This window comes from Hemicordylus capensis, chromosome 6 (assembly GCF_027244095.1).
Source record: "Hemicordylus capensis ecotype Gifberg chromosome 6, rHemCap1.1.pri, whole genome shotgun sequence".
NCBI classification, from domain to species: domain Eukaryota; kingdom Metazoa; phylum Chordata; class Lepidosauria; order Squamata; family Cordylidae; genus Hemicordylus; species Hemicordylus capensis.
The window spans coordinates 91,403,485-91,419,079 of NC_069662.1; the positions used below are offsets into that span (position 1 = coordinate 91,403,485).

The 15,595-nt window shown below is 41.8% G+C and overlaps 1 protein-coding gene across 3 annotated transcripts in view; it reads right to left on the reverse strand.

Annotated features, from left to right (window-relative positions):
* Window positions 1-15,595, reverse strand: part of BMPER (BMP binding endothelial regulator) — a 297,532-nt gene that overhangs the window by 105,240 nt on the left and 176,697 nt on the right. For all 3 annotated transcript variants that reach the window (XM_053264967.1, XM_053264966.1, XM_053264968.1), the window contains one exon: window positions 8,767-8,812. In XM_053264967.1, coding sequence (XP_053120942.1) covers window positions 8,767-8,812 — 46 coding nt within the window. The remainder of the gene's footprint in view (window positions 1-8,766; window positions 8,813-15,595) is intronic.

Consider the following 15,595-nt stretch of genomic DNA (forward strand, 5'->3'; position numbering starts at 1 on the left):
CAGGAGGAAGCGGGGATTTTGCCTGTCTTGAGAAGACTTCCCAAGAGGAAGGCTCAGTGGGAGTCACGCAGGCGCAGGATATCACAGGAAAGGAAGTAGAAGTGCTGACTCAGGAAAGCCTGATTGGCTGCTGGTTATCTTGAGCCCTATATTAAGCAGTCTGATAACTGCACTGATTGCTGTTAGCAATTTTCACTTACCGCAGACCGTGTTCCTATTTAGAATTCCTCAACCTTTCTAGTTCTAGTTTGCCCAAGTTCTGTTCTTTCCTGCTCTGTGTTTCTTGTTCCGTTAATTCCTTGCTCTGGTGTCCTTTGTTCTATTCATTCCTTGCTCTGTTGTTTCTTTTCAGTTATTACTCAGTTATCATAGAGGGGGGTACCTAGTTTAGTTCAGGGGACTTGATTCATTTATTACTATTTTTCTTTGTGAGTCTTTTGTTTTCCTTCGTGCAGCTTCGCTGCTACTTTCTGTTTAACTCAAAGGAGGAGAGCTGAAGGGGTAGTAAATCCTGTTGGGTTAGCCGAGCTAACAGATTTACGACAAAAACAAACAAATGGATCATAGACCAAATCAATCTAGAATTTTCACTTGAGGCACAAATGACCAGGCTCAAACTATCATACTTTGGACACATTATGCTAAAACCCAGCTCCCTTGAGAAGTCCATAATGCTGGGAAAAGTTGAAGGACAGAGAAGAAGAGAGCAACCAGCAGCAAGGTGGATGGACCCAAATATGACAGCAGTGAATACACCACTGAGAGATTTTAAAGGCCAAGTTGAAGACAGACCATCATGGAGAGAATCTATCTCTGTGATCGCTAAGAGTTGACACCAACTTGACGGCACTTCAATCAATCAATCAATCAATCAATCAATGAGCATGAAAGCAAGAGCCATTTTGTGGCTCTTTTCTTTTAAAAACACACATTTACCCATGATTTTTCACACTGTGGGGGGCATTTCACCACTTGGGGGGCATTCCTGGGCACAAGGGGGACACAAGGGGATCCTGGAGATAATGGTACAGTTGTGTTTTTTGCCAGTTTTTGCCCAATTTTACCTGGAGGGCAGAAGATCTCATGGAGCGTTGTGTAGTAGCTTTTTTGTTTTGTTTTTTCACCTTTTGGGGGGAATGATGGCAGTAGCAGTGCAGCAGAAATTATGCACAGTTCAGAAATCAGGAGCAGCACCCACTTTCAGAACTGCATGGAAGGGCTATTGGTTGGTGTGGAAGCAGCGAGCATGCATCCCTCTTGGATGGGCAGCTCACTGCACTGCATGCCAGTCAGTGTGATTATTAAGCATGTGCCTAACTCTCTTCCACTGAAATCAATGGAACTTGATTACCTTTGATTGAATCATACCCATTGGAAACACTTGAGACATAAAATATCAATTGGTACACAGTACCATATCAACAGTACTAAAGAATGATTTGCCAACATGAGCTCCAAAAAGCAATGGGAATGAAAAGAAAAAAGAATTGTACTGTAATGAATTAACTTCTGAACTATGTAGTTATTGATGGTGAACGCTTGTGAAGTTTAGTGGGAAACAATGAGTTGTGGACCAGAAAGCACATATTTTGTTCAGGATCAATCTTCCTGTTAAACCAGCTAGGCTGGGGGATTCACCTCCACAATAATTCCACCTGTCTTAATACACTGCACATAGTTATTGCCAACACCTACTGCCAGAAACCTAACAATCCAGATGTAAGGCCTTCTGAAACCTATTAATGGGATGCAAGCCACTTTACTGGAAACACTGGCTGACAGACAGAGCAAGGGTGTACTGGTGCCATGAGAGAGCAGCCTAACAGAACTTCCCAGCTAACTGTACTGATGCAGCAGAGAAGCAGCAATTTTTGGTGCCCTTCCCTTTTCCTGGAAGCCCTCTGTGCTACTGTCAGAATCCACCTTGAGGGGTCTTCTGAGCCCGATGACAGCCAAGTAACGGACTCAGGGGATGAGGACTGGGGGACACTAGTGTCTTCACAGGCTCTAGAACTCCTCTCAGAGCAACCCCCAGAAAAAGACCCCCTTCCAGGGACTTGCCAGGACCCCCCCAGTTACTTCCCGGGGGAGGACACCGAGGAGCCGCTGACTCCAACTCCAACCAGTACCTCTGAGGAAACCACAGCCACCCACATCTCTCCAAGTCCAATCAAGAATAGGGGTGTCAAGTCCAATCAAGAACACACACCCCATCATGGCAGCATACCCATACCCATGAGGAACTCAACCAACGGTGCAGGAGTGCTCACCTCACAGCTAAAATGCAACAAACTAAGGGGTCTCCTTGGGAGAGGAGGAACAACAGCCAAATTCCTCATGAGTAAGGACTGTTTGCTCTCAGTCTCCAGGAGCACGGTGTGGCCCTTTCCTAACAATATTTAGGTCACTTCCTTTGCTGGCCAATAACTGCTCAAATAGGTCTGAACCTGGTGAGTTCTTTTGCCAGCTGGAGCCCAGGAATTCTTCTTCTGCCTAACCTGGATGATCCTACCCTACTCCTATGACTCTTCCCAAGTGACCGCTGAATTGGGACTCTTGCCTGTGAAACCTTGCTAGAACTTCCATTCCTGGGAGACTCCTTATCTGCCAACCCTGTAGAACTGCCACCTACAGATGGGTGAGCACTTATGTGTTTTGGGCATGACAGTGACTCAAAAATATGTCCATGAGGGTTGCACAGCCCTTGGAGACATATTTTTGGATGGCTCAGAGGGCTTCCTGGAGAAGTTGTCAAAAACCGCTGCTTCCCCACTACTTCAGTTGGGATATCCTCTTAGGCTACACACTTGCTGCACCAGTGCTTCCTTGCTCTGTTTGTCAGACACCATTTTATTATAGCATGCTCTGTCAGCTCTAACTTTTGATAATTAGAAGGAGCAGGAGAGTATTCATCATTCTTTTGTTGATTAGTTAATAACTCAGTGATCGTCATCCATAGCAACAAACCACATGCGGAAGGATGTTGTGTCAGCTAATTGTGCTAAGTCTGGAGCTTGCATTCCAGACTAATATTGTGTAACTGCAAGCATGCTTGTGGTTGCACAACAGTTGTGCCACTGTGAATGCTTAATTTGGTTTAACAGGAACTCATGCACAAGAGTGCTATGTTGCTGTAGCGCAAGACTGCAAGTCCCTGATTTTTTAGCGCAAGAATCCATCTTTTTGCACTAACATAACTTTGCCTTTTCTGTATGTGGTTCATTGATCTGGATGCTGGCCAGTGAGAGGTGAGTCTACAACTTCTGAATTATTACCCTGTCATTAGAAAGACTGTTTATTTCAGTAGGCGTCAACACAGACATAGAAGATGGACAGGATTTTTTTAATGCCTGTTGACTCATTTTCTTGCAACTACAAGCACAATTTGTTCTTAATGAAGCCCAGCACTACTAGGTATACCACTGCAGTTATTTTACAATAATGTACCCACCACTTGGTGGCAAAGGCACATCACCTCTGGTTTCCCTCTTTTTAAAATGACTGTTTATATAGTACACAGCAGGGCATTATATAACTTGTCTCTAATTTAACCAAATTATACCACCAACATTTAAAATACAGTGTTTCATAATTCATTGAGAATATTTCATGAACAGCAACTCCGCCCTCCATTTTAAAATCCCACTGACTTTCAATTTGTAAATATTTTCACTCTAGCGCAGGAGAGCATTAAATTATATGGGAAATCATCCAATTAAGTTTCTCCCATTATTAAGCTGTTATTTTGCAATTGTTAATTACACCTTTAAATGTTTAATCTAGGGATATTTAATGGATTAGTTGTGATTGAAAAGATAGTCAGGGTGAATATTTTTAGAAATATGTTCTAATTCCAGCCACCCTATTTCCAGGATGGAGTCCAAGGAATTCTGCCTATTTGAACATTTATGGACTGCTCCCTTTTGACTATCTCTTTTGTATACTCTCTGTACTCTGACAGATTTCTCATACACCATATTTTGTTTTTATCTGGTTTTTAATCATACCTATATGCAGCCTTATAAATCAATGTTGGAGACTTATCACTTAGCACTTGCTCTCTTTGGAGAAAGTAGACTATTGCCCTTTCCAGTTATATGCATTCGCACCTTCAAAAATCAACCTGGGTCTCACTCATTTCCCCAGGAATATTTTGATACATCAAACCCCAATCCAACAAGACAGAGTTATTGACTCCTAGCTCCAGACTATTTCTTCAGTGTCTGGGCTGGTTGTCAAAGGACTATGGTAACTGTGCAGCCTAGGAATATTGACAGAACTGGTGTCAATTTCTGTCTTGAAAGACTACCCATGAAACCCCCTGTGCAAAGGCCGCAGGGACTGGGCCAGGAGCGTTGGAGATCCAACTCCAGATGTCACTGATCTTTTGCATCAGTAACCCTAAGGACCAATAGGGGTATTGGGAGTAGAGATAGATAGTTAGGGTCTCCTTCTCTTTTCCTATTTATTATTTTACACAGCTATAATTTTATTATTATTTATCTCTGCCTCTATGAACCCTCTATTGATAGAATGTACTCAGGAACTTCCTGGGAGTGACTTACTACTTCTTCTTCCCAGAATGTTCTCTCTCTTTCTCTCTGAGCACCATGCTTCTATAGGTCTCTCTCTGATGACCATGTAGCCCGTGGTTAGATATACAGTGTAGGTCTTTTCCTATCACCATGTACTTCTGAATAAAGTAGATCAGTTTAACCTTACATGAATCTCCATGCTTATCATTTACAAGCTGTTGCCCCCTGAGACCTTGTCAACTTCTGCTGTAATGGGAGTGAGTTAGCACCTGAAATATTCTGCTATATAAGTAATTACCTCCCTCAACAAGGAGAAGCACTCAAGTTAGCGACTACAGGGGAAATGTTCCTAAATGCATCTTCATCACATGATGAAGGGAGGGGGGATGCATATAGTGGCTAACGTGTGAATGGGCCATTGAAGATAAAACACTACAGGTAGAACTTTCATATCACTTAACATCACCACAGACACAATAGTTTTCCCAGTGGCACTGACTCATAAATAAAATATATAACCATGTGAGGAGAAATAAAGTGATGCACATACACATGTGAATTAGCTTTAAGAAGAACAATTTCATTGACCATTTTTTAAAATATGTAAATAAATAAATTTTGACCATGAATTCTAGAAAAAGATTCTTCAGTTTCTAGTGACCAATTTTCACTTTATTTTTCATATTTGCCTGTGTCCAATTACAAAATATGTATGTGTCCCATCGAGTGTGCCAAATCTGGTACATTTGTCTTTTTAAAAAGCCTCAGAGTGACAGTCCAATCCTTTTCCAGTTGCCACTTCCAAGTTTTCTTTTTCTTTTTAAATAGACAACCACATATCCTCCACACTTGATATGGTGCATTTATATTTTGCACTTGGGTATACCTACCTAAATTAAGAAAAATGTGCACTTGCACTAAGGTACCTTGTTCTTGAGTTTGTCTTGTGGTAGCGAGCATGACTTGTCCCCTTAGCTAAGCAGGGTTCGTCCTGGTTGCATATTTTATTTATTTATTTAACATATTTTTATACTGCCCAAAACTTGTGTCTCTTGGCAGTTTACAACAAAATAATAACAGAAAAAGTAAAACAAAAAACCAAAGAGTTTAACACATTACAATTTAAATTTTTTTAAATAATATTTTAAAACAGCATTAAAATCATTAAAACAATATTAATTAAAAGCCTTTGTGAACAGATGTGTCTTTAAAGACTTTTTTAAAGCTGCCAGAGATGAGGAGGCTCTTATTTCAGTAGGGAGCCCATTCCAAAGCCTCGGGGCAGCAGTGGAGAAGGCCTGTCCCTGAGTAGCCACCAGACATCTGCAGACAACTGTGGTGGCAAATGCAGACGGACCTCTCCTAATGATCTCAATGGGCAGTGGAGTTCATGACAAAGAAGACGTTCTCTTAAAAGGGAGAAATATGAAAGGGAGACTAGAAGTGTAAGCACTGTAAGATCTTCCCCTCAGGGGATGGAACCACTCTGGCAAGATCATCTAGGCTCCAAGTTCCTTCCCTGACATCTCCAAGATATGGCTGATAGGGATTCCTGCCTGCAACCTTGGAGAAGCCGCTGCCAGTCTGTGTAGACAATACTGAGCGAGATGGACCTATGGTCTGACTCAGTATGTGGCAGGTTCCCGTGTTCACTGAATGGCTTCTATGCATTTCACACAGTGTCAAATTCATGTGCTGAAATGAACTGTAGATCTGCAGGTGCCCTCCATATACCAGTGCATTATATGTCAATCAAATGAATAAATAAATGAATTAATTAAGAAAATAGTTATGTGGGTAAGCAGAGGGGTAAGTGGGTAAGTAGAGGAGTACATGATTCTTGAATCAGCTATTGCCCCCTTCATAATGCAAACAAACTAGGTTTAGTCGTATGGCTAGATAGTTCTGCTTGCACACTCAGCAACTAAAACTAGGGTACATTAATAACTAATAATAACTTATACACAGAGGTGTATCTAGGGAAAACAGTGCCTAGGGCAGGCATTGAAATTGCGCCCCCTGTCCAAACATCCGACACCCATCTTTCAGATAACTTTACCATAATATCAGCTGAAAAATATAAGTCAAGCTCGTTAATCTTTTAATATTTCAAAAACTATTTAGCTGTGTACGTAGCCAGACCAAAAAGTGCTGGAAAACTACAAATTTCAGTATGCTGGGGCTCATGAAATACCCAAATACTATGTGGAGGTGTACTTGGAAAACTAATGTCTAATTCTCTACTATGCATTGTAGCATCACTATTACTTAAGTTTTAAAAATAAATGGAGAATTTGACTTTTCCCAGATACTCTGAAAATCATTAAAGGATATGCAGAGTAAACTGTGTCACTGCTTGGAATATATTCTAGTATTTCAGAAAGACAGTTAAAATGAGAGAAAGAGAGCAAGAAACTCCCAGTGGGCCTTAATACTAAGGATTTCACACTGATTCAAACTCACCATTAATAGCCATATTCTTAAGACATCACATTTAACTCACTTATCACAAGAAGCAAAGTAAGAGCAAATGAATACAATCCTAGCTCATAAGCTTCAGCTCATTATTCACAAGCCCTGATTCTCTGTACATAGTGCCAAACTGAATATGTGTACAGTGACTTATATTATATTAAATTAAAAAAATACCTGTAGCCGCTTCGGGGGCTTCCTAAAGGCTGTGGGTGGGTCTGCAAAGGTCCCCCCTCCCCTCGCTGGCCTCTAGAGCCTCACAGAGGCCATTTGAGCATGCACAGTGGCCATTTTGTTTTCGGTGGCCATTTAATTTTTATTTTATTTTTAAAAATGGCGCCCCTCTTCAAGTGATGCCTGGGGCATGTGCCCTGCCTGCCCTGCCCTAGATACGCCCCTGCTTATACAATGGTTTTCCCTAAATGTTCACAGTTTGTCACACACATAATAATCCATACAAAACCCTTGAGAGATATGCCATTAAATAATAATGTACCCATGTACATTATTGATGGAGGGTTGAGGCTCACAGAATAATGACTTACCTAAGGATACACAGTGGGCAACATCTAGACTAGTTAGTCACGATTATTTATTTTTATTTATTTATTTTTATTTTTACATTTATATACTGCCTTTCGTTAAAAGAAAACCCCAAGGCGGCTAAACACCACTGAAAGCAATGAGACAAGCTGGTCATGACTAACTGAAGTCCCATTAATTTCAATGAGACTTAGTCATGACTAACTTAGTCTGGATGTTGCCCAATGAGTTCATGGCTAAGGAAATTTTTGAATGGGGAACTCCTAGACTTCAAGCTCATTCTCTCCATATTAAGGAGAAAATAAGGCTATTCACACATACACGTGCAAAACTGAGCTAAGGGAGCCCAGCCCAGTTTTGCAGGTGCATGTGAATCATCAGGATCAGGCTGATCCTGGCGGCAACACGGCGGCAAACCTGCCTAAATAGCCACCCATTAAAGAGTGGCTCGCTCACTTAACCTCATTTTTTAGAACTGTTTGGCAGCCTGGGGAGGGGGATCCCTTGCATGGTGCATTATGGTATTTCCAGGGGCCAAGATGACACATCCCTGTCCCTGACCCTCCCCACAGCCTGGGCGCACAGAGAATTGTTTGGGCACATAGGGAGCACGCCCAGCAATGCTGAATGGATCGTCTGTGGGGAAGGTAAGTACAGTCCGCCTTCCCTGCAGCCAGCTCTGGAGCCCTTCTGAGAAGAGGCTCAATATATCTGAGGAACAATATTTACAACCATCAATTTTGGCTAGCCTGTTTTTAGTTCAGAATGCTTTTAGATAATCACTGTTGCTCTTTTATGCTAACAAAAATGGGAAAATGTTTTTAATTAAGCTATTATTAATTTCACAGCACAACTATTTATATTTTAGTCATCAAAACCCTCTGGCAACACACATCATCTTGAGATGAATGTAGAATATGCTGAGCCATCTCTGAGAATATTAAGCCTTTTGTTATCAGCCTCTAATTATAGGGTATGTCTCTTTTTAGCACTTGGAAATTATTTGGAAATAAACCAGGAAGGATAAAATTATAATGATGTCTATAGAAAAATACTGATAGTTAATTATGCTGTTTAGCATTTATAAATAATCTCAGCCCTTTGGCAAATACAGCTTCTGTTACTCAAAATGAGGGAGAGGACATGTACATCAATTTATGCTATAGTTTTTCTAACAAACAAGTATTGAAAAAATATAAAGAATGAACTTACTCACTTTCAGTGCAAATGGGACAGCATCCTTTTCTGTTCAAGATCTTTCCCTAGTTAAGAAAAACAGAAATAATATTTAATGATTTTTTTGCAAGTGTAGAAAAACTTTGAAAACTTAATTCAGTGCCCTCATTCAGTTTTGTCTTGTAGATGCAGTATCAAAAGTGTCATTCTGTGGCTTCATTAAAAAAAAAAATTTAACCTCACAGCTGTAAACCTTGTCCCAGACAAAGTGAGAAAAAGTTGCAATATTTTTAGACATTCCAAGGAAGTCCTGCAGACCAAATCTTTTCTATGGCCAATATAACAATAAAAACAAACCAATTTTTTCATAATGTATGCTAATACCATACATTAAGGCTAGCATAGCTATAGTGGATCCCAATTAAATGAAAGAGAAATCACCATTTTAGGGGCAGCAGAGGTAGGAGTAAACTTGGTTTGTCGTAAAAAAAAAAAAAAGTTCAATACAGAGGAACAAACTCATTTAATTATTATGTGGCATGTGTAGTTGCCATCCTTTCAGGTTTCTTTATCTTTAACCAGCCACTCTTATCACCAAACAATTCACACAGTCTATAAGGATTCACCTTGAAATCTTTAGCCGCACAGAGGCTGTTTTTTGCAATTCAGTGGCATCACCCTCCCTATCATGGATGGCACCCATACTGGATCACTTCCAGAGTTTTTGTTTGATTCAGCCTCTGTGTCTGCTGGATTACAGTTATTTACTTTTGACCCCTAGATGCTTCAAGATTCTCCCACCCCTAACACCCAGCATCAAGAATAGAGCTGAAAGACTGATTGTCTGAAGGGAAAGAAAATATGACACTTCTGTGAGGACACAAGGGAAGGATCAGGGCCTTTGGGTTTAAGGATGGGTAGTCCAAAGGTTTCAGACTGGTTCCAGATTGGCAAAGGAGTAAGACAAGGCTTTATACTTTCTCCTTATTTATTCAACTTATATGCTGAACATATAATGAAAGAAGCTGGAATGGAAGAAGATGAGCACAGTTTTAAAGCTGGAGGAAGAAACACCAGTAACCTGCGCTACGCTGATAGCTGAGCATGTGGATGACCTGCAAGCTCTAGTAATGAAAGTCAAGGAGCACAGTGAAAAAACAGGACTACAACTAAATGTAAAGAAGACTAAACTAATGACAACAGATACAAAAACTAGCTTCATGAAGACAATGAAGTGGTGGATAGCTTCTGCCTTTTAGTATCGACCTGCCTGGTGCGAAGTTTGCAGACATCACGCTGCATCTAGGTAGGCTGTTAGGCAGTGCTGGGGAGGAGTCAGTTGTTGTGACCTGCAGGAGTCAGTTGTCAGCTGTCGTGCATGTTGGCACCGACGACTTTGGGAAATGCAGTCAGGAGGTCCTGGAAGCCCAATTTAGGCTGCTAGATAGCATACTGAAGTCCAGGACCCCCAGGGTAGCATTCTTTGAAGTGCTACCTGTTCCATGCGCAGAAACAGCGAGACAGGCAGAGCTGAGGGGTCTCAATGCATGGATGAGGCAGTGGTGCTAGGAGGAGGGGTTTAGATTCGTTAGGCACTGGGACACATTTTGGGGGAAGTGAAGCCTGTATAAAAGGGACTCCATTTGAACCAAGATGGAACCAGACTGCTGGCATGTAAAATCAAGAAGGTTGCAGAGTAGCTTTTAAAATGATGCCTGGTGGATTGCCGGCAGGAACTGGGTGGCATCTGCTTCGGTCAGCAAAACCCCCTAAGGTGTGAGAGTGAACATGTTTTGGATAAACCAGAAGGGGACAGAGCTGAGCCAGGAGTTGAGCAGAAGGAAACACAAGACAGCTTGCCAAATAGGTCAACTGATGGTAAGGGGACATAGCACACGCCAACACCAGGTGAGGGACCCATCATTTAGGTGTCTATATACCAGTGCCAGAAGCCTCCAAGCCAAGATGGATGAGCTGGAGTACTTGGTTACTAATGATAACATAGAAATAGTGGGTGTAACAGAAATCTAGTGGATTAGTAGGACACGATTATTTCTGAATATAAACGCTATATAAGGGACAGGGAGGGGAGGATTGAGGGAGGAGTGGCACTGTATATCAAAGAAGGGATAGATTCCAGTAAGCTAGAAAACCTACTGTAGGTGGACCGGAGTCCTCCAGGGAATCAGTATGGGTAACATTACAAGGACTGAAAGGAAATGTGTTACTAGGGATGTGCTATCACCCTCTGGATCAAAGCGCTGAGAGTGACCTGGAGTTGGAGAAACAAGTAAGAGATGCATCAAAGAGAAGCAGGGCAGTAATAATGGGTGACTTCAACTACTCACACATAGAATGGGTAAATTCACATTCAGGTAATGACAGAGAGGCCAAATTTCTAGATGTGCCAAATGACTGTGCCTTAGAAGAGTTAGTCGTGGAACCAACCAGATAGATGGCGACTTTGGATTTAATCCTGAATGGTGCCCAGGACCTGGTGCAAGAAGTCAGAGTTGCAGAACCACTGGGTAGCAGTTACCATAGTGTGATTCAATTCAGCATATATGCAAGTGGAAAATTGTCAAGGAAGTCCAACACAGACGCATTGGACTTCAGAAGAGGAAACGTCTCAAAAATGAGAGGACTGGTAAGAAGGAAGTTGAAAGGGAAAGTCAGGAGGGCCAGATCACTCCAGAAAGCTAGAAGCACAGTTGAAATGTATACCAAGAAGGAAGAAAGGTACCACCAAGTTCAGGAGGACGACAGCGTGGCTAACAAGTAGAGTCAGGGAAGCTATAAAAGGGAATAAGACTTCCTTCAGAAAATGTAAGTCCTGCCCAAATGAAGAGAACAGGAAGGAACATAAACTCTGGCAAAAGAAATGCAAGGAGACAATAAGGGATGCAAAGAGAGAGTTTGAGGAGCATATAGCTAGAAGTGTCAAGAGCAGGCCTGCTCAACTTAGGCCCCCCAGCTGTTTTTGGACTACAACTCCCATAATTCCCAGCCGCTGTAGCCAATAGCCAGGGATTATGGGAGTTGTAGGCCAACATCTGCAGGAGGGCCGAAGTTGAGCAAGCCTGGTCAAGAGGAATAACAAAAACTTATTTAAATATATCAGATGCAGAAAACCTGCCAGGGAGGCAGTTGGACCCTTAGATGATGAGGGTGTGAAAGGGATTATTAAGGAGGATAAGTCTATTGCAGAAAAACTGAAGGAGTTCTTGGCATCTGTCTTCATGGCGGAGGATACTGACCATAAACCCTCTCCAGAATTGAGCTTTTTGGGTTTAGTGGATGAGGAACTGAGCCAAGTTGAGGTGACAAGCGAAGAAGTTCTAAACTGTCTTGAAAAACTAAAAATTAACAAATTGCCAGGGCCAGATGGCATCCACTCAAGAGTTCTGAAGGAACTCAAATGTGAAATTGACGATCTCCTGGCAAAAATATATAACTTGTCCCTACAATCAGGCTCTGTACCAGAGGACAGGAAAGTAGCCAATGTGACTCCAGTTTTCAAAAAGGGATCCAAGGGGGAAATTACAGGCCGGTTAGCTTAACTTTGGTGCTGGGTTGATGGAAAGCATACTTGGTGCTGGGTTGATGGAAAGCATACAAATTGATGGAAAGCATACTTAAGGACAAAATTGTTAAACATATAGAAGAAAGGGCCTTGTTGAAGGAGAACCAGCAAGGCTTCTGCCTCACTAACCTTTTGGAGTTCTTTGAGAGTGTCAACAGGCATGTGGATAAAGGTGATCTGGCTGACACAGTATACTTGGACTTCCAAAAAGCTTTTGATAGAGTTCCCCACCAAAGGCTCTGGAGTAAACTTAGCAGTCATGGGATAAGGGGACAGGTTCATGTGTGGATTGGTAACTGGTTAAGGGACAGGAAACAGAGTAGGAATAAATGGACAGTTTTCACAATGGAGGGAGGTAGGAAGTGGGGTCCTCCAGGGATCGGTACTGGGACCAGTGCTCTTTTACTTGTTCATAAATGATCTAGAAGTTGGGGTGATCAGCAAAGTGGCCAGATTTCCAGATGACACGGAACTATTTAGGGTAGTGAAATCCACAACAGATTGTGAGGAGCTCCAAAAGGATCTCTCCAAACTGGGGGAGTGGGCGACAAAATGGTAAATGCAGTTCAATGTAAGCAAGTGTAAAATGATGCACATTGGGGCAAAAAACACCAACTTCACATATACGCTGATGGGATCTGAGATGTCGGTGACCAGGAGAGAGGCCTTCGGGTCAGGGTGGACCGCTGATTGAAAGAGTCGTCTCAGTGTGCAGCAGCTGTGAAAAGGCCTAAATCCATGCTAAAAATCATTAGGAAAGGGACTGAAAATTAAAAAAATTATAATGCCCTTATACAAATCTACGGTGCGGCCACATCTGGAGTACTGTGTACAACTTTGGTCACTGTATCTTAAGAAGGATATTGTAGAACTGGAAAAGGTGCAGAAGAGGGCAACCAAAATGATCAGGGGCCTGGAGCACCTTCCTTATGAGACTAGGCTATGGCATCTGGGGCTCTTTACCTTGGAAAAGAGGTGACTATGGGGAGACATGATTGAGGTGTATAAAATTATGCATGGAGGGTGGACAAAGAGAAATTTTTCTTCCTCTCTTACAACACTAGAACCAGGGGTCATCCCATGAAACTGAAGGTTGGGAAATTTAGGACTGACAAGAGGAAGTATTTTTTCACACAGCACACAATTAATCTATGGAATTCTTTGCCATGGGATGGGGTGATGGCCACCAACTTGGATGGCTTTAAAAGGGGCTTAGACAGATTTGTGGTGGACAGGTCTATCAATGGCTACTAGTCTGGTGGCTGTGGGCCATCTCCAGCCTCAGAGGCACGATGCCTCTCAATACCAGTTGCAGGGGAGCAACAGCAGGAGAGAGGGCATACACATACCTCTTGCTTGTGGGCTCCTCAGAGGCATCTGTTGGGCTAATGTGTGAAAAAGGATGCTGGACTAGATGGGCCTTGTGCCTTATCCAGCATTGGCTTATATTTTTATGACCTTATGCCCATCAACAGCAAAGGATCCAGCAGTCAAGAAATATGCCGCAGACTAGCACTTGGTAGGGTTGCAGTGAAGGCCTTGGAAAGGATATTTAGACGTGTCTATACCTACAAAGATTAGAATCGTTCAGACAATGATTTTCCCCGTGACACTATGGATCCAAAAGCTGGAAAGCTTTGAAGAAGCAGGGTAGAAATAATATTGACACTTTTGAACTTTGGTGCTGGAGAAGACTTTTGAGGATACCATGGACAGCCAGGAAAACAAACAAATGGATCATGGAACAAATCAATCCAGAATTTTCACTTGAGGCACAAATGACCAGGCTCAAACTATCATACTTTGGACACATTATGTGAAGATCCAGCTCCCTTGAGAAGTCCATAATGCTGGGAAAAGTTGAAGGAAAGAGAAGAAGAGAACAACCAGCAGCAAGGTGGATGGACTTGATTACGACAGCAATGAATGCACCACTGATTGACCTTAAAGGCCAAGTTGAAGACAGATCATCCTGGAGTGTGGTCAACTAAAAGTCGACACCTATTTGATGGCACTTAATCAATCAATTGGTCAATCAATCCCAAGATACACATATGTTATTGGTAATGATTTAAAAAATGCTAAAGTGTCAGCAGTAGCAAATGCAAGAGGTAGCTGAAGCAACAAAGTTCCAGAGTGAGGGAGAGGAACAAAGCTACTGTTCTTCCACAAGTCCAGTCTCTGTTTTCCTACAGAAACCACAGGCACATAACCATTTCCTCCCCATCCCCCCAAATATACATGATAGAATTCTTTCTCCTTCAATTCTAGCATTGCTTAGATAAAAAATGGGGGGGGCGTGTCTCTACACCAAGCAGGATGGTCTACAGCAGGCCTGCTCAAATTCAACCCTCCCACAGATGTTGGCCTACAACTCTGGAATGCTCTCCCGGTGGCTATTCACTCCTCGGTCTCCATCACAGTTTTTAGAAAGCGTGTTAAGTCTTGGCTTTTTACCCAGGCTTTTATATGATTGTCTCTACTGCCACTTCTTTGTATTTTGTAGAGTTCTTATGCTTGTATTTTAAATCTTTTTAGTCAGATTTGTTTTATATTTTTAGCTTAATATTTTAAATGTGTCATTTTTATAGTCTTGTTTTTAATTTTTGTGTGAACTACCTTGGGATAGTTTTAATGAAAGGCGGTATACAAATTTAACAATAAATAAATAAATAAATAAATAAACTCCCATAATCCCTGGATATTGGCTACTGTAGCTGGGGATTATGGGAGTTGTAGTCCAAAAACAGCTGTGGGGGGCGTAAGTTGAGCAGGCCTGGTCTATAGGCACAAGGAGGAGATAAAGAAAGCAATACATTTGGGGTGGGGTGTGTTGAGGGGTGTGAGGAGAAATATTAAACTTTAACACCAGAGCATGCTATGTTACCTTGTGTTTTTTTAAAAAAACCCACCCAAATAAGATTTATTAAAAAACTAAAACATCACATACTGAGAGAGTCATTGAATAACATACCCAAACAGGCACTAGCCTTCAACAACAGTTCTGACTCTTAACTGACCAAGACAGACCTCTCATAATGCCTCTAGTGGCCAGAAGAGGTTACTGCGGTGCTAAGAGCAATGCTTTAGAATAGAGGTGTGAATGAATGATATTCTTCCATTCAATTCAAGCTTGAATCAGAATCATCAAATTGATTCATCAAAAACCGCTGGCTTGGATGTCTATCTCAATGAATCACTCTCAAATCACCCAAATCTATTCACTCATATCAATAGTCTATTCGGTAGACCAGTCCTCCAAGGCAGACTGACACACTAAGTCCAG